The 24,211-nt window shown below is 40.7% G+C and overlaps 1 protein-coding gene across 3 annotated transcripts in view; it reads left to right on the plus strand.

The window, feature by feature from the left end:
- LOC100745078 (RNA-binding protein Musashi homolog Rbp6) overlaps nucleotides 1–24,211 on the plus strand; it is a 783,269-nt gene that overhangs the window by 636,802 nt on the left and 122,256 nt on the right. For all 3 annotated transcript variants that reach the window (XR_004462521.1, XR_001102603.2, XM_033323160.1), the window contains exon 8: nucleotides 14,569–14,617. Coding sequence is in view for 1 of the 3 variants with exons in the window: in XM_033323160.1 (XP_033179051.1) it covers nucleotides 14,569–14,617 (49 nt within the window). In the remaining 2 variants the exon portion in view is untranslated. The remainder of the gene's footprint in view (nucleotides 1–14,568; nucleotides 14,618–24,211) is intronic.

Raw genomic sequence — 24,211 nt, forward strand, 5'->3', positions numbered from 1 at the left:
TAGTTCATAGTTCGATTTTCAAATTAAAATCCTGATTATGTAATTGAGAAATAACGAAATAACTGTTATTTTGACTTAAGTATTTTTTTTTTAATATTCAGCAGAATCTTTTAATTTCGTAATCACCTACAATTTTAAACTTTTCGTTACTTTACTAAAGATACCTAAACGTAGTTGCCAATTACCCTCGTCCGATCTAATTATATTAGTCGAGAAACTTCACAAGCGCCATCGAGACAACGATAAGATTTTTCGCGCGCAAGGTGGTCCGGATTCGTACGCAGGCACATACTACGGCACAGTTTACGAGCACTTTGTGCAAATTGGTGGTAAAGTTAGCGTCTTAATATACATTGGTTAAACTGTTCAACGAAGTTTGCGAACAGACGAAGCGCGATGCTCGGTCGGTCCACTTTGCGAAGCCATTTCGAAGTCCATAATTAATCTCATCTTATAAAATCATAGCGAAACGATTAGTACGGCAAATTAACACGATACGACAAATTTCTTTCGAATCTATCGCACAGTCATTCTGGAAACTTCATTCGAATCGTTACAAGACAAAAAGACAACATTGACGATCGTTGAGACGAGAACGGATGCTTTCAAATTCGAACACAGCTACGTGCTTCTCTTTTGTTTTCATTTTCGACGTACGCTTCTTTTCTGATTTTCTTATATTACACCGGGAAATCGTTCAAATCACCGCAAAAACTGAACACTGTAAACTTTATATCGAGTGTTTATCGAACTGCGATATTAAAAGAGAAATTCACGTGCTCGCAGCCATTACCGCGTTCGTAATTGGATCCAGAAGTATTGGTAATACGTGCACCAAAGTGGCGGAACCAGGTGTTAATAGAACTGAAACGAATGATGCGTTTTATATCGCTTTATCACATTATTTCAATGAATTCTCTCAATATTATGATTTCTTGTTACTCTTCCCTCTTTTTTCTTTTCCTTGCTTTGCAATAAAAGTAACGACAAGAAAGATAGAACGAAGCAATGAATGGTTAATCGTCGAAAATTTTCTGGAGATCGCGTGGAGAAGCCGGGAGAGTTACGAGGAACATTCAAATGACGATGCTTCCAACTGACAAACTTTCATTACTTCTCGTTGGAAGTTAAGCCGAAAGCCAATCGGAAAACGATATCCGATAACGTAAATCTTCCGGTGCACGCCACCCGGCATAGCGTGTGTGCACGGGGACGAGCATCGAAAGACACGCGAATTCGACCAACTCTTTGAATATTCTGCGACCGTACGAGGAAAAGATAGGGCTGTTACGGGGCGGTGCACGAAATCAAACGTTCTGTAGAACTTCTGGACATCACGTGATGCCGATATCGCGCGTACAATACCGTAAAAATTCGTGGAAGACAGAACAAGGTTTATGGAAATGTAAACACGCTTTCGATTAGTTCGAACGACTAGGTTGGATCATAGGTAGATGGGAAGATGCGATTTAGTTATCTTTTACTCGATTTATCCATATTTTTGAAGCACCTACAATCTTGGCTGACTGAAAAATTTATTATTTGTCCTTTCACTGTAATTGATGCGACATGAATGGCATGCCAAATTGTTTCAATTATATTATTCTTCACCGTTCAGTGATATAAGTTACGAGACTGTCAGTGATAGTATCTTACTGATGAATAGAAATCATTCGCAAAATTGCTCCATTTCGTAATGAACGTTTAAAACCTTCATTCAAATTAACACCACGTAATCTCCATCAATTATAAATACCAATTAATTCCAATATTCGTTCCATACCTAATAAGGATAAGCGCTGGAGAATAAGGATAATAATTACAGTTGCGCGAGATAATAGTTGCAGTATTAATTAATAAGGTTACCGTTAATTGCGTTTTGGATTTTCTACATGTATTATAATTGGGTAATGTACAATCGCGTAATCTTCACATCAACCTACACAACGTACACTCGCGTAAATTTCAAAGAAGTTTGTGCTGTCATTGCTCTACCATTTCGAAACACCCGAAAACTGAAATTTTATTATTTATTCGCACTTATCTCGTTAACTTCGAAACTAAAATTTGAAGCTTCAATGTTTTAACATGTCCTTAAAAATAGATAAGCGCTAGCCAAGCAGCAAAAACTTTTATTTAACTTTTATTTAAGGAGGATAGTATACCAGTCTTTTTATATTCGAAAGCAAAAATAAAAATAAGAGAAAAGACAGTGCAGAACCTTCGTGAACGAGTTTAGCGAAATTCCAGGGCACATCATTAGGTTCGGATGGAGCGCAATACATAAGACAGCAGGCTGATGCCGCGTGTTGGCGATGGTTGTGCTCGTGCCTGGCACGTCGTGGGTCACGAACTTGCTATCTAGCCGTATAAAACGGCCTCGACAGAGAAAGGGTAGAGAAGAACGTGGCGTTTCAGGAGAGGTCGCGTTTCTCAAATGGGTCTTTGTCAATAAATAAACCATTCTTCGTACTCCGTGTGCAACCGGTCCCATTTTTATTTATGCGCACGCCAGCAACAAGATATTGGTCGGAAACGCGGAAATTACGCGAAACGCTTGGAGATCTCGCACGGAACTAAAAGGCTGATTAATATACGGACGACGAAGGGTATCATATATCTTTTCGTTGTGCTTTTCTTTTCTCCTTTCAGTCACGAGGCTGGTGCATGGTTGTTCTACACTCTGCACAATCGTAAAAATTCTCGCGTTTTGTTCAAACTACGATTATTCATTGGTAAATTCTTTCTAACGCTTCCAATCCTTGTTTCTGCGTGATTTTTGGTTCTTTGGATATATTTTAATTGTTTATTTAAAATTTGTTACTTTTAATAGAAATATTGAATATACGCAGGAATATTTTGGTTAAAAGTGTTTGCTTCGAAGTAACAGTTGGTCGTTCGTGATAAATGGTTAATATTAATGGATTTGGTGTGTTGGTTATCTATTAAAATTACAACGATCGATTGCTTACGTTAAAAGGAATACTCTGGTCTTTTAGCAATTGCCGTCAGAGAATATGGTAATGCGGATGACTAGGTGTCAGCTGTGCGACAGAGACACCGCTGGCTCGTTACACAATTCTGTATCTAATGTATCAAGTCCTGAAATATGAGCAAGGCTACCCTCGTTTTCTGAAGAATCCGTCTGGCTACGATATTAAATCTCTGCGTTCTGATTGACAATCTTCCTGTCACCTAATCACGCAACTTCGCGTTCCCCTTGCTTACATTAAGTCGTTTCTTTAACGATGGATTCGAGATGGAAAATCTAACTTCCGAAAATATACGATTCACTGTGCATTCTTAACAATCGAAGAATTTCTAAATAGAAAGAAACGAAATCTGTGATCAAAAGTTTTGTTTCTGTCCAATTAAATTGGTCGAGTACTCTTTTCGATCTAATCAGACAATTTCAACACGAGTGTTCTTTAATCACCTATCCCCTGTGCATAACACAGGTACCACGAGAAATCCATTTTGCAGGTTGAAGAAAACGAAGTAAGCGGAGATACGTTTATTCAGCAGTAACTCGTACGACTATGGTTTCAAGCGCTCGTATAAACTTTCAGAATTGCGTTAGAATAATTAGTCAAGGCTTGATTACCCTCTGGAACGTTGGTGCGCCGACGATTCGGCGAGCTTCGTTCCAACAACGCCCAAACGAGTGTTCCATTCTCTCCATCATCCTTTTTTTCCTTCTACTTGGTGTTTCACTCGCTGGATTCGTTCTTTTTCTTTCCTCGAAGAGAAAGTAATCCTCGCGAGAAAAAGCATCCGATCGGCACTAGGTGTTCCAGCTAGGGGACTTCTTATTCCCAGAACAACGGTGTCAGGCTATCGATCCCGCATCGAACGACAGCCACGACGTGTATTGATAGTCCTGGCAACGGCGGGTTGTTTGCTCGCAACATCGAATTTTCCGTGAAAGTTTACCCCGCGTTCTCTTCGAGCCGACGAAGAAGCTGGAACCGGCTTACGAGCCGCTGAATAAACGGATCAACCCTCCTGCGTTTGCGTCTCTTTGCGAGCTACTTAAGTTCTTTACTCACCACTGCCTTGTTCCGCGCCTCTGCTCTTCGTCATTCCGCATCATTATTCGTCGAAATGTTCGCAGGAAACGTAGAACTGTCGGGAAAACTTCGCGCGAGGAAACGTTGTTGTTGGAATTAGCGAGCTATGGCCTGTCTAAACGATTCCGGCGGTTTTTTGAAGATCTACGAAAGCAACGTCCGATGTTTGTCGACCAGCAGACGTGATTTGAATTGAACAGCGAATTGAAATTGTATGTTATTATTGTATTTATTATCCTAAATATATATACGTATAAAAGTTTCAATATGTTGATGAAAAATTACTCTTGAAGTCATAGTAAATTTGAGAGAGTTTATATGTATAAGTGCATTTCTTGACCGAAGAAGAGTTGCCTGCGATAAAAAAAGTACCATTATCCTAATATCTATCCAATATTTATCTCTGAATAAAGACGATTCGTGACATAAAAATGCGATCAAAGTTCCATCTTCGTCGTTTCAAAATTCAACCTCTGTTCGATCCGTATTAAAATATATCTAATCCATTCCACTTACCGGAAAATCCACTGAATCACCGAAATCATTCCGGGAAAGTGTATACTTCGAACAATTATCGAACGTGCAGATTGCATCGGTGATTCCTTACAAACTTTAATGGGTGGATTTCGCTCGCGGGTAACCAGAGCTGGTGGTGTTCGAATCTCTTATTTTCCGTTTGCCAATGGAGAAAAAAAGAATCGTGTTCCGATGAAAAAGCTTTGCGAAATTGTGTAGTTTACCTCTTAAGTCGCGGCGGAGGAGGAATGAAGGACATGAGCGGAGTAAAGAGAGAGAGAGAGAGAGGGAGAAAGAGAGAGAGAGAGAGAGTGAATGAGCGAGTGAAACGAAACGAAACGAAATGGGGAAGAACGAGACACGAGTCGGAGCAAAAACGAAACCAGTTCCGTACGCAGATGTGGAAACCCGAGCCTCTGAGCTTGGTGCTCAAAAATGAATTTAAGCTGAACGATGCCTGCACGGAGCGCCGGAAACTTTTGCGGAAAATTATGTGAGATGCGCTTATACTCTCTGCCTAACGTGGCCAGACGCCCTCCATCTACGTTCCACCCTCTCCGGCTCCCCCTTTTTTTATTTATCCTTTTTCTTCTGTATTTCCTACTCCTCCTAGTTCCCTTTTTGACCTTTTTCCGTGACGGCGAAAGAGGAAGAATCACCGTACCGAGTCGAGATTCCTCGGCTCGTTTCTATTTAATTCTCAAATGCACGCCGCAACTAGACGAATTTTCGTTCCCCTGCGCGTCGGTCGCGGTGCGGATACGCGAGCTCCGCGTTTTTTCAAGCTCGTGCGAGATGTTTGGCGAACGTATTTGAGGAGGAGAATTAAAGCGTCGTAACGCACCGGTGAAAAGGAATCCACGCTACATATAATACATGCATACTATATACATATGTACGTGATTCTTGTCCTTCATTCTGTGTTTTTCTGGAAAATATGCTACATGTACGCGAAGTTGGGTTAGATATTATGAGAGTTGTTAAAAGAAAACAACAGGAAAATGACATTTTTTTCAATTTTGTAACTGTTATGTCACTCAATGACTGAAAGGATATGAAACTGTTAAAGAAGAGAATAATCTAAATCAAAAGAGATTTGAAGATATAAGCCCTTTGAAAATAGGAAATTAATGTTATTTTAGTTTAACTTAATTAATACAGCTTTTTGTAATTAACATTCTTAATATTATATTTTACGAATATTCGAAAGGATGACGAAAACACGTATATAATTCCCAAGTCAAACAAAAAAAGTAGCTTCGATGCGGAATTGGGTGACACCGCAGAATATAAAAATTGCTCTCCTATGAAAGATAGAAAATATGATTTATATCGTGTTGTTCATCTGTGGTTTTCAAATGAAATTTTCAATCTAATCTCTATTTGGTTTAATTATTATTTCATGTTTGTTTGTATCTTTTCTCAGTGGAAAATGTTGGTTAATTTAGTCACATGTACATTTTTTCTTAAAATGAGAAGCAAGCAAAGAGGGAAATAATTTAACGAAATAGCAGTTTATCAGGAAGTCGCTGTATATTTCATTAAAACCGCGTTACCAGCTTACATTGTTTTTATTTCCTTGTCGTATATTTCACGATTATTATGTTTTTACCGACGCGATCGGAAAAATTCTAATTGGCGCGGTTCTCAAATTAATCCGACCGCTGCTTTTCCCTATTATAGCCACGACTATTATTATTTCGAGCTCGGTTCGGTCCCGACTTACATGCCGAGTTCTTTCATCGACCGATAATTATTATTTCTAATTATTACCGACAGTGAAAGAAAAATATATATACATATATACATATATGTATGGTTAGAGAGGGAAGTGGGAGGGAACTCGGCACTACGTCCAAACAAATTCGTCGTGCGATATTTAGCCTTTCCGCCGCGCGTAATTGAACGAGTCGACAATTTTACCTGCAACTCTATTATTTCGTTCAATCAATCGAATTGTACCAGCGAATTATAATTAATATGAACGATTTACAGGGATAGAAAGAAAAAATACTGGAAGTAAGAAAAGGCATTTATGAATCAAGGAGGTCCATTGCTGTGGAACGATCGATTGTGTTTAATTAAACACCAGTCTTGTATAACCTTGGTGAAATGAGGACGAATAAAAAATGGAGGTGATTCGTTGGTTGTGTATTTGCACATTTGTCGATAAATAAGTCGGCGAAACTCGATGGTAGGCGAAAAATTGTAAAATCTGTGTACTCGAATTAACGAGAGGGGTAATTTCGAAATGGGTTACCGAAATACGCGAGGTTTTCGTTGAAGCAAACGAAAACACTTGGTCCGCCGATATTAATTGCACCAGTATTAATTTAATGGTACCTCGATGAAAACTTTATTCAATTAACGCTAATGGCCTCCAAAGGCTGCGCCTAATTGAACAAGGTAACGTAAATAACCTTCCCGATCTTCGAACTTCCTCCGAGGGATAAAAGATCTGATGAAGACTGACGGGAGATCGTAAGCGAATCTTCGAATGCTACGAAAAGAGAAATACGATTCTTAACCAAGAACCGCGAACAAAGATAAAACTTACGACAAAAAATTATACAAACGTTACTGAATTTGGAATTGAATCGAACTGTGAATTAACACTCGAAAATATACGTGTATGTCTACATCATTTTTCGAAAACAAATCTGTCGCCGTATGTATGAGAAAGTTGATATTTAACTATACTCAAAGTTAGTCTTGTACACAGTATAACTTGTTGGTATTTCGTTTAGTCTGGACCTTATTCTATTAGCATCTAACAGCGTTTCGGATAATCCTGAGAAAAGAGAAGCTGACAGAGAAATTCTCGCTTCATCAACGAGTCACATTAAAAGTGTGTCGCTAACCGAATTCGCTTGATTGTGCGCGAGAGTCGTTGCGACTGGTGTTCTGCACGGAATTATTCATTGTCATGTCCTGACTCATCGTAACATTCGTGGTCTCAGGCTGCCGCTAAGGGACAATTTCGAAAATACAGAATTAACTTTGTCGTGACATTACTCCATGCTGGTTGCCTCCAGATACCAAACTTTGATATTCCGTAAAATAATTGCGCACGGTTTGATAAGTGTTTTTCCTCTGAAATTAATTTCCCGAGTTTAAGGGAATAGATACTTATAATTATCAATTTATCTAGTACAAACTAGAATCATATTTTTATATTTCCTTTTGCACTATTTTATTGAGACCTAAATCTAATTAGAAAAGTTTCAGCACCAAATTTTCTATAAAGTTTTGTACGTGACATATAGTTTGCTAGTAAAACTAAATAAACCACTGTCATCCTAAATGGAACAACCGTCACGTGTTACACTGAAGGAGTACTATTACCTAACAATCGCAGATATACTTTTAGAACCATTGTGTCCGAGTGAACAGCTCGTCGACGAGCTTCCTTGTGGATGCAACGCGCGTTGGAATCAGAGACGAGGCTCGAAGCGGGAAGTCGAAATATTTTGAACGACGAAGATTTAATACAGCTCGCTGCATACTGAATCTGTAGGGACAGAGGGGTGTTGGTTGCGATAGAACGCGACGTGGGACGCGAAATGGCTGGAATAAAAAGGAGAAACTCATCGAAGTCCCTGGTTGCTGGCTCGCTTTTACCCTCGATCGTCCGTAAAGGGAGCACCAAGATAAGGGGGCAAGAAAGAAAAGAGAAAGTGAACGAAACAGGAAATGAGCGAACAGGAAAGGAGGAGGATGAAAAAGAGAGAGTGGAAGGAATGAGGGCATTCTCTGGAAATCCTAGAGCTGCTTGTGTAGCGGCGCTTCTGTTACCGGAGGGGTAAATCGGTATAGTTTCGTTTAAATCCACGTCGTTTTACGAGCTGGCGATACAGTGGGGGGAGGGGTGAAGAAAAACGAACAAAAGAAAAAAGAAAAGAGTGGGAAACCTTTCACGAGACGGTAGGGCGAGCTCGTACGCGATCCTCCATCAACGCTGTTTATTTTAGAATGTTCCGTTCGTCTCCGTAAATGCAATTACGGTCTTCCTGCGGGAATCGATTATCGCATTAGATTATTCCGTCTACTCATCGGCTTCTTGAACGTCAGGGATTTAAATGGAAACGATTTCGGCCGTCGCGCCAGGGTCGTAACGCGTCAACGACGCACAATGCGAGTATGAATATCACTGTCCATGTTGGAGTATTTCTACTTTCAAAATTGAATTTATTATTTCTGCAGAAAGTAAAGATATTTTCAGAGAAAGCAAAGAAGTAAGTTTTGTAAATATGTGAACTGTTATGATGACCGTCACTTGTATTTTAAATCAACCAATAGTGATATCACCCATGTAAAGGATTTCTCAAGCACTAGACACATAAAATGGAATTCACGAGCTAATATCATAGTTCTGGTATCTCCAAATTTCTGTAAACATTTATATAATTTCATGTAAACAACAAATTTCCCTGCATCTTGCTAGGAAGTACAGTTATTAGTACAGTACAATATGTCTGATCATAGACTGTTTATTTCTACTTACTTGAGTATTATTCCACCCCTGACATTTCTCGTGAACGTAATATAAAAAAATGCTAATGTAAGAATGAAAATACAATATATTGAAAGATATTTCAAGTAAAATTTGTTCAAAATTCTTAATTCTACAAGGTTTTATATGAATTTTGTGTGACGAAGGATAACACGACCAGTTATTCATACCCACCACAAACTACGTCAAATCGATAATACTTAACGTGTATTTAACGTTATGTAAATATCGTAAAATTTGAATTCCCTTTGTCTTCGACAGTATCTCTTATTTTTCGAAACGTATAATTCTCGATGACATCGTTGGCTACGCGCCCGTAATTGGAGGTCACCGGTTTCCACGGTGCTCTACACCCAAGAACTTTGTGACAAATGTCAGAGCAGCAAAATGCAAAAAGTTCGCGTAAAGGGTATACTCTTGACCCAGTTCCGGACGCCCTTTTAAATTAGTTCGCCAAACAAGAGAGCCAGTTGGAGCGACGGGGAGAGAAAAACTGTCGCGGGAAATGATACGAGGTGTGTGAATATGTGTGTGCGTGTTGCGAAAAGGGATCGGCTGCTGGTGGTAGAAAGGGCAGGACTCGTAAGACAGCAATCTACAACACGGCCCACCGAGAGCTGTAACACCACTAGAATCGAACTTGTAATAAGGTACACCTCGCCCACTCACCAGAAGTCGATTGCTCCTCAGGGACAACAACCCTGCTTCGCGTCTTTCTCGGCTTGTTCCTTCTACAACCTTTCGGTATTGTTCGTTTGTGGATCAACCGTGTGGAACATGGAAGCTCGGCAGAAATTACAACGACGCTTCGAATTGCATTACACATTATTCCAGGTTATTAATTTGTTCGCCGTTTCTAGAAGAGCGACTTAAATGAATAAAATTGCCTTTGTAGAATAAATTATAGGAAATTGGCTTACAACTTTCAGAATATTTAAATTTGTATAATAAATAGTATTTATATTGTTTATACAATTCCTCTAATTGCAATAGTTTTTCAGATATTGATAAAAAATATGTTTTTAATTGAATATCGAGAATAACGATATTCATCGATGTTTATCAGATACAATATACACCCACTTCAGCACTAGAAAAAGTCAAATTCGTAAAGTTCGCAAATTTCAATCTTGAAATCAATCACAGTGTTATTGGTTTTTCGTATATAACTGTTAGTTGGCTTAATTCTTCATTATTGTATTCAATTCAACTGATATTGCGATAAAATTTCATGAGAAAAACCTATTGGACGAGAGTGTAATGATTGTTAAAGTTCATACGTATCTCGATTAGCTTTCAATATCAAAAATTATATTTTCATACCTGTATTTTATAAATGTGTATAAAAATTTTGCGCGTTGAACTGAATGAAAATTAATATCTCTGGTTTCTGGTTTAAATACATTTGCACGAGTGAGTAACGTCCATTCTAATGATTGCTCGATAATTAATTTTCTAAAATATCAGTAGCGAAATATTTTCGACGATATCTCATGTAATTGACTGGCCGCTAAATCCATCGAAAAGTAGAATCAAGGAAATGTTTCCTATAATCGTAGCTTAAACGAGAAAGCAATAACTTGAGCGTGGAGGCACGACGAGAAAATCGTGAAGAACAATCTGAGAGGAAGATTAATATCGATTCAACGAGTCAAAGCCAGAGGGTGATTCCGTTGAACAACTCGAGGACATCAAAGTATATCGGAAAGGGTTTTGCCATTCTTGCCCTAAGGATATTACGCGGACTAGCAAGAGGCAAAAGAGTAGAAAAGTTGAAATAATTCCGTGCCGGGAAATGTGGTACAATCTTCTGTCTTTAACGGAACACCGAGCGACCAACCAGATATTGGAATGATCAAAGAGATCAACCCGAGGCCGAGGAATGTTTTAAGAATTTATATTGTTTCATTTTCATTTCGAGTGTTTGTTTTTAATTACACGTATAAAAAGGTTTCAGCGACACCGTAAAATTGCTGATTCTTTTAACATTTTGGTTTCATACATACTATTTGGTGATATTTTAACGAAAAAGAAGAAAGAAATAATAGAGATACTTTGTATGAAAATTATTACTTTTGAATATGATGATTTAAGAGCTTGCTGAATACAGTTTTTGTATTTTTATTTTATTATGCACTTCGTGTAAATTAATTTGATTGTTAATGTAGTAGATCATGTAAGGCTGTGTTATGGACATTCGTCATTCCACGTTTCTACCATTTGTCTTAACCTAACCTTTCGTTTTTCACTCGCGCTTCAATATCTCGGCTTTCATCAAATTGAATTGTATTACTGTTTCTACTTCAGGGAGATCGAATCATCCCCTTTTCGTGTTTCGCCCTCGCTTCGCGTCCCACGCCTATCGATTATTTAAACATCTATTTTTACCTGTAACGTAAGTCAAGCCCATGAGTCATTCTCTCTAAACTCTTCTCCGAATATATTGTCGAATACAATTTCGAATAGGTGCTTTAAATTCCTACGCAAAATCATATCGTGCTAAATTTTTATTGAAACCACATTCCATGCCGCCAAAGAAGAAAAGATCTATCGAACGAATCCAGGATCGCCAAATGAGGAATGTTCAGACTTTGATTTACCTGGCAGAAGCGCACTGTGTGCTGCAGCAAAGGTGCGTTAGGCGAAAAACAAGAAGAGAAATAATGGAAAGACGTGCACTTTGTGAAAAACAGCGAAGAAGGTAAAGACCTGGCAATAGCGAGACGTCCCTAGTGTCAGTCTTTCCTTACGCTGTGATGCCTCTTCTGTTTTTTTAAAAGCTTCATTCCGTCTCTTTCCTTTTTCCTTCTATCTTTCTTTTTCAATCATCGTCCTTTCTTTTGTCGTATAATATTACTTGTTCTTTTGAAAGTAAAAAACGGGACGAATGTCGTCTAAGATACTCAATTCTTTGGCATGTCTCGTGACTTTCAAAGCAACAGAATGTGGATTATTTCGATGAATAATCACCATCTCCGAGGTATGTCCCGGTGCTTTGGACACATTCCCCACCGTCTTTGAAGTATCGATTCGCCGCTGTTACCCTTTTTCTTCTCGAAAAGAAAGAAAAAAGGCGCAGGTCCCACGATAAAACAATCACGCTTTGAGTCATTCTTCATTGAAGACGCAGCGCCGCGTTGCTGCGTCTGCGAATCTCATATTCGACTGCTCTTTTGTTAGAAGCAACGAACAACAATCTGTTGGTCCAAGCGTTTTTGGCTTACAACCTCCGGTTCCCCTGTCGTGTCTGCGAAACAGTTAACGATATTCAAACAAATCCCTGTGTCGAGAACAGCCAGATCTTAAATCCGGACGATAGCGTGGATGGATGTTTTAGTATCAATCTTTCCTTACGCTGTAAATATGACAATTTTGAAGAGGCCACGTGTTAGAATAAAATATTATTCCATGCCTCTAACATGTGCTCTCATTATTAAAGAGCAAGCACAGTTATTTTCAACATACACACACATAATCGCCTTCTTTTATTATCACAAAATTTCTTAAGTATGAGAAAAATATAAAAGAACGATTGTTCTGTATGTAATTTCTCTCGAACGATTGTTAGTGTATGTAATTTCTCTCTTCAATGTTATAAAAATTAAAGGAATTTTAATGCTATGTTCACGGAGCCAGGTTCGAATATTTTGCAATTATTACCAAAACATGCAATAATAAAAGCAATAGTACATAAATTTTTTCAACATTTTTCCATTTTCCCCATCCGAGATTCGAACGAGGAAGGACGGCAAGATCGATCATCCTCCGCTTTCTTTTACCTCAACTGACCAACATTTTTCTGCGGCGTCCTAAATCAACGCGACCTTATCCGGTCGCCGACACGCCTCTCCTATGTTACTTTCGCCGTGGAGGGTATTATGTAAACCGGTAAACCGAATTACGTTACGTTGACAGATGCAAACGGGACGAAACTGTCTCTTCGCCAACGAAGTCCATCGAGTGTTAATCGCATAATCTAATATGTACTCCCGCCTCCACGACGCCGCTTGTACTACAGTTTTTAGCCCATCCTCTCTACATTCTCCGCCGCCTTTGATTCTATTGCGCGCACCGTCCATCCTCTCTCCTGTCCGAATAATTCGAGTCTGTTCTCACGTGCTACTGCTGGTAGCAACGCATGACCGCCACTTCTATCGTTTCGTGCTTGCGGTCCTTTCGCAGGAAGTGCGAAGGAACAAAGCAGAGCCCGACTCCAAGGGTGGCAGGGGGTGAAGGTAATCCCTATTGTTTCTCCTGTCCCATAAATCCTACTAGCCGCTTCGCCTTTCCGCCTCTTGTGCTTCTGTACTTTCCTCTCTCACTCTCTTTCTCTCTCTGTCTCCTTTGCACTTTGGTTACCGACAACACACCCCCGCACAACCCCAACCTGCTACAACTCCCGCCATTCTCAATCCCCTTGCTATGCTTTTCTCGGCGGCGGGCTTCGTAAATCTCGGTCCAGCTGTGCTTTACGGCGCACATGTACTTCCGGAAAGAATACAAGCGATCCTATCTCCGATTCCAAGGGGTTGCGTCCCACCCTCTACCGTCGCCAATCGCTCGAGGTAGTTAGGTTAACGTTCGATCCGGGAAATGTCTGATTTTTTCGTTTTACTAGGGGTAGCAAGCACGATCGAGGCTGAAGCGTGGAAATTTAACGAGGGCGATTTTATTGGTTGTATCTTGTAGTTGACGGCGCGCGGCAATGGTTAGTTAATTGAACAGTAGATTGCAACGACCAGGGGTAACATTAGAGGAGAAAATCGGGGAATAGGTTTCTATTTATTTTTAGATCGCATGACTTTAATTTTCTTTCTCGGGCAGGAAAACTGACCTCTCTTCAAAATTTGTCGCGCTTTCACAAGTTCTGTTACGCTATTTCTACAGGGTTGTTTACGATCCATAACGCCTTCGTCGAGCCACTTAGGCTCCTGACACGTAGAAGGGTTTTTTTTGGTAATACCAAGAAAGGGTCGCTACTAATTTATGACGTTAAGTTCTGACATTTTTGTCGCGTCTCGCTTGTCGCTTTTTGCAGGTCGTACATTTATCATGGTTGTTTATAACGCGATCACGCTCTTTTGTTCTGGAATCTGCGGAAATGTAACCGTGACAATTTGTGCCTGTGAAATGATATACATATTTTAGCATGGTAATAAAACACTTTTCACAATTTCAATGTTTTCCTACGTTTGTTATTTATTACTTTTTAGGTTTCCTGGAATCTTCCAAGTGATTTAACTATTAATTCATAGTTAATTGTCAGATGTACCATTTTGTTACAAATATCAACCAAAAATTCTACTTCTGTTAAGGCAATACCTTATTCTTAAGAAAATTTAGCAACTGTAAAAATTCATTTTGCGACAGATTTTCAGTGAATCTAGTGCGATTTCATGGTACATGTGAAATTAATTTACATCGGAGGAAATACGCCAATTAACATGTCCTTTTTGTATGGAATTACAGATCGAGGATGCCATGCTGATGTTCGATAAGCAGACCAACAGGCACAGAGGTGAGTGAAATTTATGATTTTCTCGAGAGAAGGGGTTGGGAGAATCAGTCGGTTCTCCCCGCTATACAATAATTCGATACCCATGGGCCGGTAATTGCTGTTTGATCACTGGTGATCGTTAAAACGCGAGTTTCCGCTCGCACCAGAGGACTGCTGACGCCGCACGTCCGCAGGCAAAATTTCGTTGCGCGTTCGTAGCACCCTGTGTGTGCGTGGCACGCAAGTTCGCCGCTCGCGCAAATATGCTGAAAATATGGTCGAGACTGTTCTCTGTTTAGCGAGTCAATAATACTGGCGTTTCACTCGCACGGATCGCGAACTGGGTAATTAACGAGCCGGCTCGAAACTATAATTAGTAATTACGGTAATACGCGCGACGCCAATGCGCCAACATCGGTGCAGTCGAAGATAAATAACATTAATTTGACGCCGCGATCAATCGGTCCGTTAATCACGACGGTGATTGCGTGATTCAACGTTAACGCGCGTCTTTCTTACGCCGCTTTGCACTCGCGATGAGCCTTAACGATCCAACGATGCGTCAGCTAGGAAATTTCAGCGGGTTTTTCACGGACCGAGCGCGACAAAACGAGAGCTTAATCGAAATTTCCACGAAGCCAGGAAAATTTGTTGGCGTGAATACGAATATATCGCCATGTTTGAAATAGGCTCAAAGACACTACCTTTCATTTTCAATCACAACCTTTGTGATTCCCGAGAATAGAATGATCGAATGTTAGGTGTTTTACAGAGTAGCTATATTTCGCCTCATGCGAGGTGAAAAATTTTTCGGTGCGATTGTTTCGTCATTTAATTGAACATTTAAGTATGCACATTTAAAAATGCACAGGAATTTATAGAATGCACAAGAATTTATAGAATGCACGAAAATATTTATTTACTCCACAATCTACCGAAACGATATTATCAAGTCAAAATTTCGCAAACTCATAAACGCGATAGTATCTACGAATTTCAGTGGACCGCGTCACGCATAACAATATGTTGGTCGCAGTGCTCGGTTACGCAGACTTTTATTCAAGCACGATTAACATAAAGAATAAAAGAAGGGGACGCGTGTCAGGAATCGAAACGGTGAGCATTTACATCCGGCTCGCGTACCACGTGTACAAACGACTAAAAGAATTTCGTTCGCGATGGAAAATACGAAAAATGTAAATTCATCGCAGCTCGATTAGAAGCTGAACAGAATTGGATAAAAAAGAAAAGGGAAGAAAAGGAAAGGAAAGAAAAGGAAAGGAAAGAAGAGAAAAAGAGAAGAGGGGGAACTGAGGGCGTCTTTGAAATTTGCATAACACCATCTGTTATCGTACGCTTTCTTTTGAACTAGCGAAGGTCGTTCTGAATGTCTTGCGCGGCACCGCACGTTTCCGCCTTAGTGAAGCGATAGCGTAGATTGAGAGATAAGCAGCGATAAGAATAAATTGTTACGAAACGAGCAGTGCTATCAAGGAAACTAGCTTTCGTTTCGAACTTCCTTCTGCTAGATGACGTAAACGATTTTCTTTTAATACCAGTAATTTGTACGAGGTGTTATCAATTACTGGCTTTACTATACATTCGTGGATGATGAATACGATATCCAGTCTGAGTCGCTTCATTGAAATCGTTCGAAATAATATTGTATTCCTTCGGTAGTTATATGGAGTTCTAGCGAAGTTATATGGAGCTATGCTATGGAGACTTGATATATACTTATTAACCTTTTATTCGTAGATTAATAATGATAAACTAGCGCATGAGGGGTGAAGAATAAATTCATAAAGATATATCTAATTCTTTATTCACACTTAACAAATTCATATTCACTCAAACTAGAAAGAATTAATTAATGATACGATCATCTAGTAGATTTACGCCTTTTTCAGACATGGACAGAGTACAATAGAATACCACTTATGATTTTTTGTTTATATAATAGTGGTTCACGTTCAGACATGTTGATTCAACTAGCTAGAGTTCACATAAGTGCAATTAATACAAAATAAACAAACGGCCATATAAAAGTTTTACCGAGTAACGTATATATAAAATATTACGAACGTTTCTTAGCACAAACTTATATATAGAAAACGAATCTAAAAACCAAGCAGAAGCATTCCAATCGATGTACCAATCCAGCGTTGTGCATCAGGGTGAAAGAAATATCAGCTTGCTAGTCTCTATATACACTGTAGTTGAACTTTCGTCTGCTCCTCACAGGAAGGTGGGATAGAGCGAGCAAGGAAACAAGACAGAATACGAATGGAAAGCATCTTTCTGTTGCGAGGCTGGATCTATTCACGTCGGTGGTTGAATGGCGTCGATAATCGTCAGCGATCGAGGTGCCCCACCGGACCGATAATCGGGCGCCTCTCTATCTTTTTTAACGGTATCCGACCTCTCCCTCCAATCCGTATAACCCTCGATTCGATTTCATCCCCTCTGCTCTCCAGTGGAGTGCCTGCCGGGTCTCGGTGATAGATTCTAATATCGCTTATGAAAAATAGGGGCAAATGGGATATGAAAGCTGGCTCCCTTCGATGCCACAGGGAGTTGCCGCCGCTTCGAGGGGGAGTGAAAGGGAGGTTGGGCCACGTTCGGGGATGGTAGCCAGAATACCGCCCTTCAAAAAGGGAAGAACTCGCGTTGCACGTCTCAGCAAACGGACGACACCCAGAAAAGGAATAGGTGAAATAGCGGTGTACCTCTGGAGAAGAAAGAGAGTCGGTGGAAAAGAGAGAGGAGAGAGGAAAGTGGAAGAAAGAGGATAGAGACGGAGGAAGAGAGACGATGAACGCTCTTTCAAAGCGGCGCGTAATCTCTCTCGCGATGACATTTAATACCATCCAACGTCGGACGAGTCTGTGAACCTCAAACCTCGAACATTACTGCTCTCTGGCAGATTTCACAATATGGTACTTTCATACTCGGTCTCTGACCCCTAAGGGGATTATCGTCGGATTTTCTGTGAACGATGCGCGAGCAGCAGCTCGGACGCAATCAACAGGGCAGGAAGCGATGATTCTTATTTTGGTCTTCTCGTTATCTCTTAGCTGCGTTGCTCCTTGATCGCGAAACAATATAGTCGAGTATGTGTTCCAATTGCTTAAAGAGGTTATTTTATATCGAGCATTCAGGAAAATTTCTTAATCGTCCTGCTGTTAAATTATTTAATAGTCATAAATATTTGTTCGTACCTTTAACAAATGAGTCGCTTATTTATAAAAATATTTTCAAATTAGAAATATGTAAGAATGATTGGTATAAATGGAGGAAAAATTTATTTGTAATTTTATGATTAGTTTCTGATAAGAGTGAGATTCTATAATCACTATAAAGATTAAAAGGCTAACAGGCTGTGACGGAAATCATCGATAATATTTAATGAGTCGTCGTAATGGACAAGCTTTCAATCAAATATACCGTTAGATCACCAAACGAGAAGTACGGTAATCCAGAAAACATATGTCGATGATAGCATAAAAGAACTAAAAAGAGGTATTCTTATCACATATAGCCGAAATCGTTCTTTGGATAGTCGCCATAGTGACAGGAACAACTGTAGTTCGTTCAAGGTCATTCAACGGTGCTTTCTAACCCAGATCCGATTTTGATCGGAACTACTCGGATCGACGCTGGGAGGACACGGAGCGGAACAACGAGCCAGCCCCGAGCTGCTTGTGGAATTACAAAAGGAGAGGAGAGATCGTTGTCGATGGTAACGGGCGACCCCTTTACGTTCAAATCCCCGAAGAAGTTGAACCCCCTCCCCCTACTCTCTGCTTTATCCTCGCCTCCGTCGTCACCATCACCGACCACCACCATCAAACGTTGGTGAAAGAAGAATCCGAGCGTTTCCGGACAATTTCGAGTCCCGCAGCGAGCTATGATTTCCACGCGGATGGGCAGCCGCTGCAATTGCAGCAAAGCGTGTCTTCTCTCTGCCGTGCTTGCCTCTCCGGCGAAGAGGCGCGACTATAGCTCGGAGGCGCGATTATCCAAGCTTCGCTGGCCAAAGGATTTTCTCTTCGTGAGCTCCACCCTTACACGAGGGGGTGGCAGGGTAAGAGGATAGGGAAGGGGGCACCTATAAGGCAGATGCAAGCCATGGTTCCGTAACTTCGCCTTCGCCTACACACGTCTAACTACATACGAATATACACATATCTATACATATGTACGTGTATATGTACACATTGCACATGTAGACAGAAGTGAACGCAGGAATACATACAGACACATTTACACACATGCAGCCGGGTTTATATAGTCTAGTCGGTCCAATGTATGGTACAGGTACACGTGTTTGCGCTTGTACCTTGTCATAAATTGCTGGCACATTGCTGCTGGGTGGAACGTATGTGTTACTGCATCGACCAGGACCCCTTCTATGGTCCTCGTTGATTGCCTACCGGCAATGGTCCAAAAGAAGGACTTGCCTACTCATGCGTGAACACGCGCATCAAAGGAACGCGTCCAGCTTCTTCGATCGTTCATTGAATCTCTCCTTCTCTTTCGTGTACCACCGGCGAGTAGGAGGATTCAACGCAACCCCAGGGAAAATCGCACCCAGCAATTTTTATGGAATTGTTCGACGATTGTTCTTTTTGGGATATATAAGAGTCTTTACCTTAAGACGTTCCGTGGATAAAGATTGTAGTTAGGTTTAACTGCAGAAGAAATGTACGAAGATAAACGAAGTTTCTGTAGGCGAACATTCGAAGTTATATGAATGCAAAATCGGTTATAGCTATTGAATCTTTGATTTAGTACAAAGAGCATTTCGCTGCTTAAAGGTCTAAACAAATGCTAACGAGATAATCACCTGAATGTTAATATGTAAGCGAAGATTCTACTTGACAGACGTCGTCAGAATTTGTAATATTGGAAATCTGTAACTATAAGAGAATATCCGAAGAACCCGAGGAAGGCAGTTGCTAAATATGTATTCTTTAACTTCTCATCTTCGAAATGCAACAGCGCTTAATTTTTTACTGAATTATTCAATAAGCGACTTATACGTCAATGCGCGAGACCATTTGTCATGTCGAACCATTGCATGTCAACGTCTATACGTGACTAGAAATTCAGCATCTTTTATTAGATTTCTGTTACCGAACACGCTGACTAAGTGACTCTATATTTAAACCTAAAGAAGTTTCTTCTAACTTCCGAGTTAGTAGTAGAGTCTCCTGTAAACGTTCAATGCGACACGTCTCTTCGCTATTCATCTGTTTGTATCCATACGCCAAAAATACTTCACGATGCAGCTCCAACAAATACGTCGTTCTTCGCCATGAACTTAAACCTATAACCTACTTGTCATTTTCATTGAAAATTGTAAACTTTAACCTCTATCCGATGACCTTACTATATCACTTTTACCTACTATGAGTATATTCGCGATACGAAGAACACTACTTCGCAAAGACGAATCTCTGGTTCGGTGAATAGTAATCGGGGTAGACGAAAGTCCAGTCGCAAGGTCTTGACTTAACGAAGGTCGGAATCCCAGTCTCAGGTTGGTGGTCAGGGTCCGCAGCGTGGGTGCAATTACCCGAGGCTTTTCCCTAGGTTGGGCAAGGAGAATCTCTGGCGAAGTCTAGAGAAGTTGGCGAAGCTACAGTCTATGCAGTCGGCGTGCCGGACGGATACGTTATGCCAGTTTGACGTAATCCCAACCGCGGGGGCATCAGACGTTTCGGAAGTCGGTGGCGCGGTAGCGTTGTTTCCGGCGTGGAGAAATTCGCGCTCCAAATTCGCGCGGTAAATCCCGTGGCCCGACTCTAACTCTCCCATATATGCACCCAAGCACCCATTGCTCTGGATAGTTGCATCAGTCGCTTCACTTTGCAACTTGGTTCGCGCAGATCGCTCTGAAATAGTTTCGAATCTGTTTCTACCATTCGCTTTGGTTTCCGTTGGTTCTCGGTTGCGTGCAACGCGCGTCCACCTAACTCGTAAGATCGCCTTCCTCTCTCTCCGTTTCCCTTTCTCTCGTAGTTCGTCTATAAGCTACCGCAGGTTCGGTCCGCCACGCGTAGTCGAGCGGAAAGCTGAGATTGATTTCCACAGGAGAGTTCCGCGTTGCCGGTTCTTGATTGGTAATTGCGCGGCCACGATCGATAAACCCGTGGAATCTGAAGCTGAGAGAGCATTGCGATGGAACGTTTACGTCGCATTGACGGCGATTTTGTGCGTGGAAAAGAGGGGGATTCGCGAGCATGTCGCGAGGGTTGAAAGCGGCCAATCTGTCGCTGGGTAGCTCTCGTTGAGTTTTAGAAACATAAATGAGAAATATTGCTAAGTGACACATGATTTTTGAGTCTCTGAGCTATATTCTAGAATAAGGTCTTTTGCTATTCTTCTAAATTTCCATCACGAATGATTCTTCGTTTTACAGAAAACTGTATTTTCTCCCTACTTTTATATAATTTTCTGCTTTAAAAAGAAAAAAATATGTTTCTCTAAAGTGGAGATAAGAGTTGAAGAACCATCAGAAACGGAAGTGAACGTTCTGAAAATGTGGCGCGAACACATACTCCGGACAAGTAAGGAACGCAGAAAAGTTAAAAAAAATTCCCGTATTCGTCGAAGCATGTCGAAAAGTTTTCCCTGCGGAGCACAAACTTGATGCGAGCTCTCGTGAAAATATCGTGTCTTTTATGAAGGATCTCGCTCTCTACGCAAGGCAAGAAATATTTTTCCTCTTTGTTACCAGAGTAGCCAGGTTTTAATCGGCTACAGAAATTTCAAAGGCACCGTCTTTTGAGAACAAGCAACGGCGAGTATCTGTCTCGCAGTATTGCTATCAGAATACGGAAACGACGGTTTCACGCGTCGTTGCAACTATCGAAAACTACACCGTGAAAGTTGACTAGCCACTGCTCGGAAACTTTTTGAACGATGGGTGGTTTCAGGTCCCTGAATGCTACATAAAGTAAAGGCTCATAAACTCGTCGACGTTGAATTTAAGTTAAACATGTATCTAGTTCCCTTGTTTTCTATTTTATCCTCCATTTCGTCTTATAAAATTATCGACGACGAACTATACGAATTCAACAACCCTTTTAAATGAAAACGCATCTCGTCTTATCGGTCAGCGCGAAAAGTGCCCGCGGCTCGTTTATCTGATCGTCGACCAAATCCTCAGTCTGTGGAATTAGTAAAAGATTGGTATAATATTGAGATAAAAGAATTAAGGAATAACTAGTTCTCGTCAGTTTATGATCCAAGAATTTTTTGGAGAATCTAAATGAAGATTATATAATAAATACCTTTAAAGTTTGTCTTTGATATTTTGCGATTTCTGAATAAAATACCTTGTACAATCGTAAGAATCGTTCAACTTTTCGAGAAACGTTATCCACATGTTCAAAATCTATCTTCTTTTTATTGTTCTACAGATAAAAATTCTTCTTTGGCTTACAGAATAAACTTTAATTCCTTTTTAATATCACATTCAGGTTTCAATAGTCGATATTCCTATCTCCGCTTTTACTAAAAAAAATAAAGTTCGATTGATGCAAAAACAAACTTCGTCCTATGTACACGGCATCCGTGAGCGCGAACGACATGCGACATTGTATCTCAGAAAATGAGATGGATCTCTGAAATTTCACGACGAGCAACATCTCTCTTTCGAACTTTCTGCGATTTCCTTATCTCCAGATCCACGAGACGAGATGACGAATCTTTATCAGCGAGATAGAGAACGTCACTGCTGGCGTACGATGAACATAATGTAATTCAGACGGTTTTCGGATAGAAAAGAGAAACCGGTGCACTGAGGGAGGTTCTTTCCTGCTATTGAAATCTCGGAATGGAGCATTGACACGCTCCAATTGTCACCTACATTACGACTGTCCGCTATATTCGAAGAGAATTGTTGCGTGTCTAAGAGAAGAGAAAGGAAAAGAGAGCGAAAGATTCTAAAATATTGAAACGCAGAAGACGGTCCCGCCACTTTTTCCTCGTTCCCTTTGTCACGTCGCTCTCACGATTTTCTTTCCCATCGTTATGCTGTTCTATAGGTTCCCTTTCTTTTTCCTTCTCTTTCCACTGGGCTAGAGCGATTTAACCAACTGCCAGACGCAGCGCGCATTTCGCGCGCGATTGCATCGAACCTCGACCCGTCTCCTCGATATGAAATCGTCGAGATACTACCGTTTAAGTTTCCTCGTTTTCCCTCCTTTCCTCTATTAATATTTTCTCGCTGAAAGATACAAATTCAGTAGAATATACGGAATATACGGAGATCGAAGGCAGGAAGATATTGGTTAAGGATTCCTCCTTTAAGTTCTTGGTGAAATCAAGTAGAAAGAACCATAATTGATATTTTACTTCAAATATTCCTAAATATATGTAGTAGCTATAGAAAATATTTACACGCCATTCTAGTTATTATAACATTTACGTAATAATTAATTAGCTCCAAATAGGTATATTAAATTTCGTATTATTTAGTATTATTTTTCAAAAAAGTAGAACTTGATAAAGAAAATAGCCGCTATAAAAACACATAAGAATTAAAAATAATGCAACTAGAAGGTTAATAATTTGCCGAATACTCTTTATTACATATAACTTTATACATATAACAATATTTCTCTGATTCAATAATTCAAACACACGATTGAAAGCTTTTATTGTCAGGCTTGTGAAGACAATAAAGCACCGTAATCTTTTTTCTCCAATTTCGTCGGTAAATCTCATTCTCACCGGCGTTTCGCGCCTTTCCTCCCGACGCATCATCTCGCATCGACCACGCACAGTCGCACATATTTATCATCAAATCCACTCCGTCTACCGTATAATCCACGATCCAATAGACGTAAACGTATTTCCCGTATAGCCTCGATCTCCATCCTCTACTTTTCGTACACATCTTTGGGAAGCTCGCGCGAAGCATCGGTAGCGTGAGTTTCTCGCACGATTGAATTGAGCCGCCTGGGCTGCAATTTCGTGGACCTGCATTGGGTCGAAGCTATCTCACGAATTTCCGCCCCTATTTATCTGCGCTCTTTCAATGCCGGGTAAAAAGAGGATCGTTCGAGCGCGGCTCGCGACGTGAAGGCTGAGTTTTGAGAAAAGTGCAGGAGAAGAGAGAGAAATTGAAGGTTGTAGAGGAGAGAAAAATCTGAAGCACGGAATTGAGAAGAAGCGAGAAAAGAGGAAGAAGAAGGAGAATAAGGAGGATGAAAGGCGGAGGGCGTCGATTTCTCAGTGTAGCGAGAAGAAAAGGGAAGAGTGGATCGGTTGGAGCGGTGTGCAGAGGCCCGGAAGGTCGCGAAGTGTCTCTCTCGTAGATCTGTGGCTCGCGCACACGCTCTTCTCCGTCGTTTCCTTCGGGTCTCTTCCGTCCTTTTCGTTCTACCGTCTATGTTCGCTATCCAGAATGCTGATCTCATCCGAGCCAACTTGACCCCTTCGTCTCGTTCGTGCTTCGGCGAGCTTAATCCATCGCCGAGGTGTCCTCCTTCTTTTGCCGCCTCCCTATGCCTCGCCTGCGGAAAATCTTCCATCCAGAGGGGAGAATTTAAAATTCAAACGTAAGTGGCCCTCTCGAGTCGTCGTCGTCGTTGTCATAGC

The sequence above is a fragment of the Bombus impatiens genome, unplaced genomic scaffold (assembly GCF_000188095.3).
Source record: "Bombus impatiens unplaced genomic scaffold, BIMP_2.2 scf_0044, whole genome shotgun sequence".
Taxonomy (NCBI): Eukaryota; Metazoa; Arthropoda; class Insecta; order Hymenoptera; family Apidae; genus Bombus; species Bombus impatiens.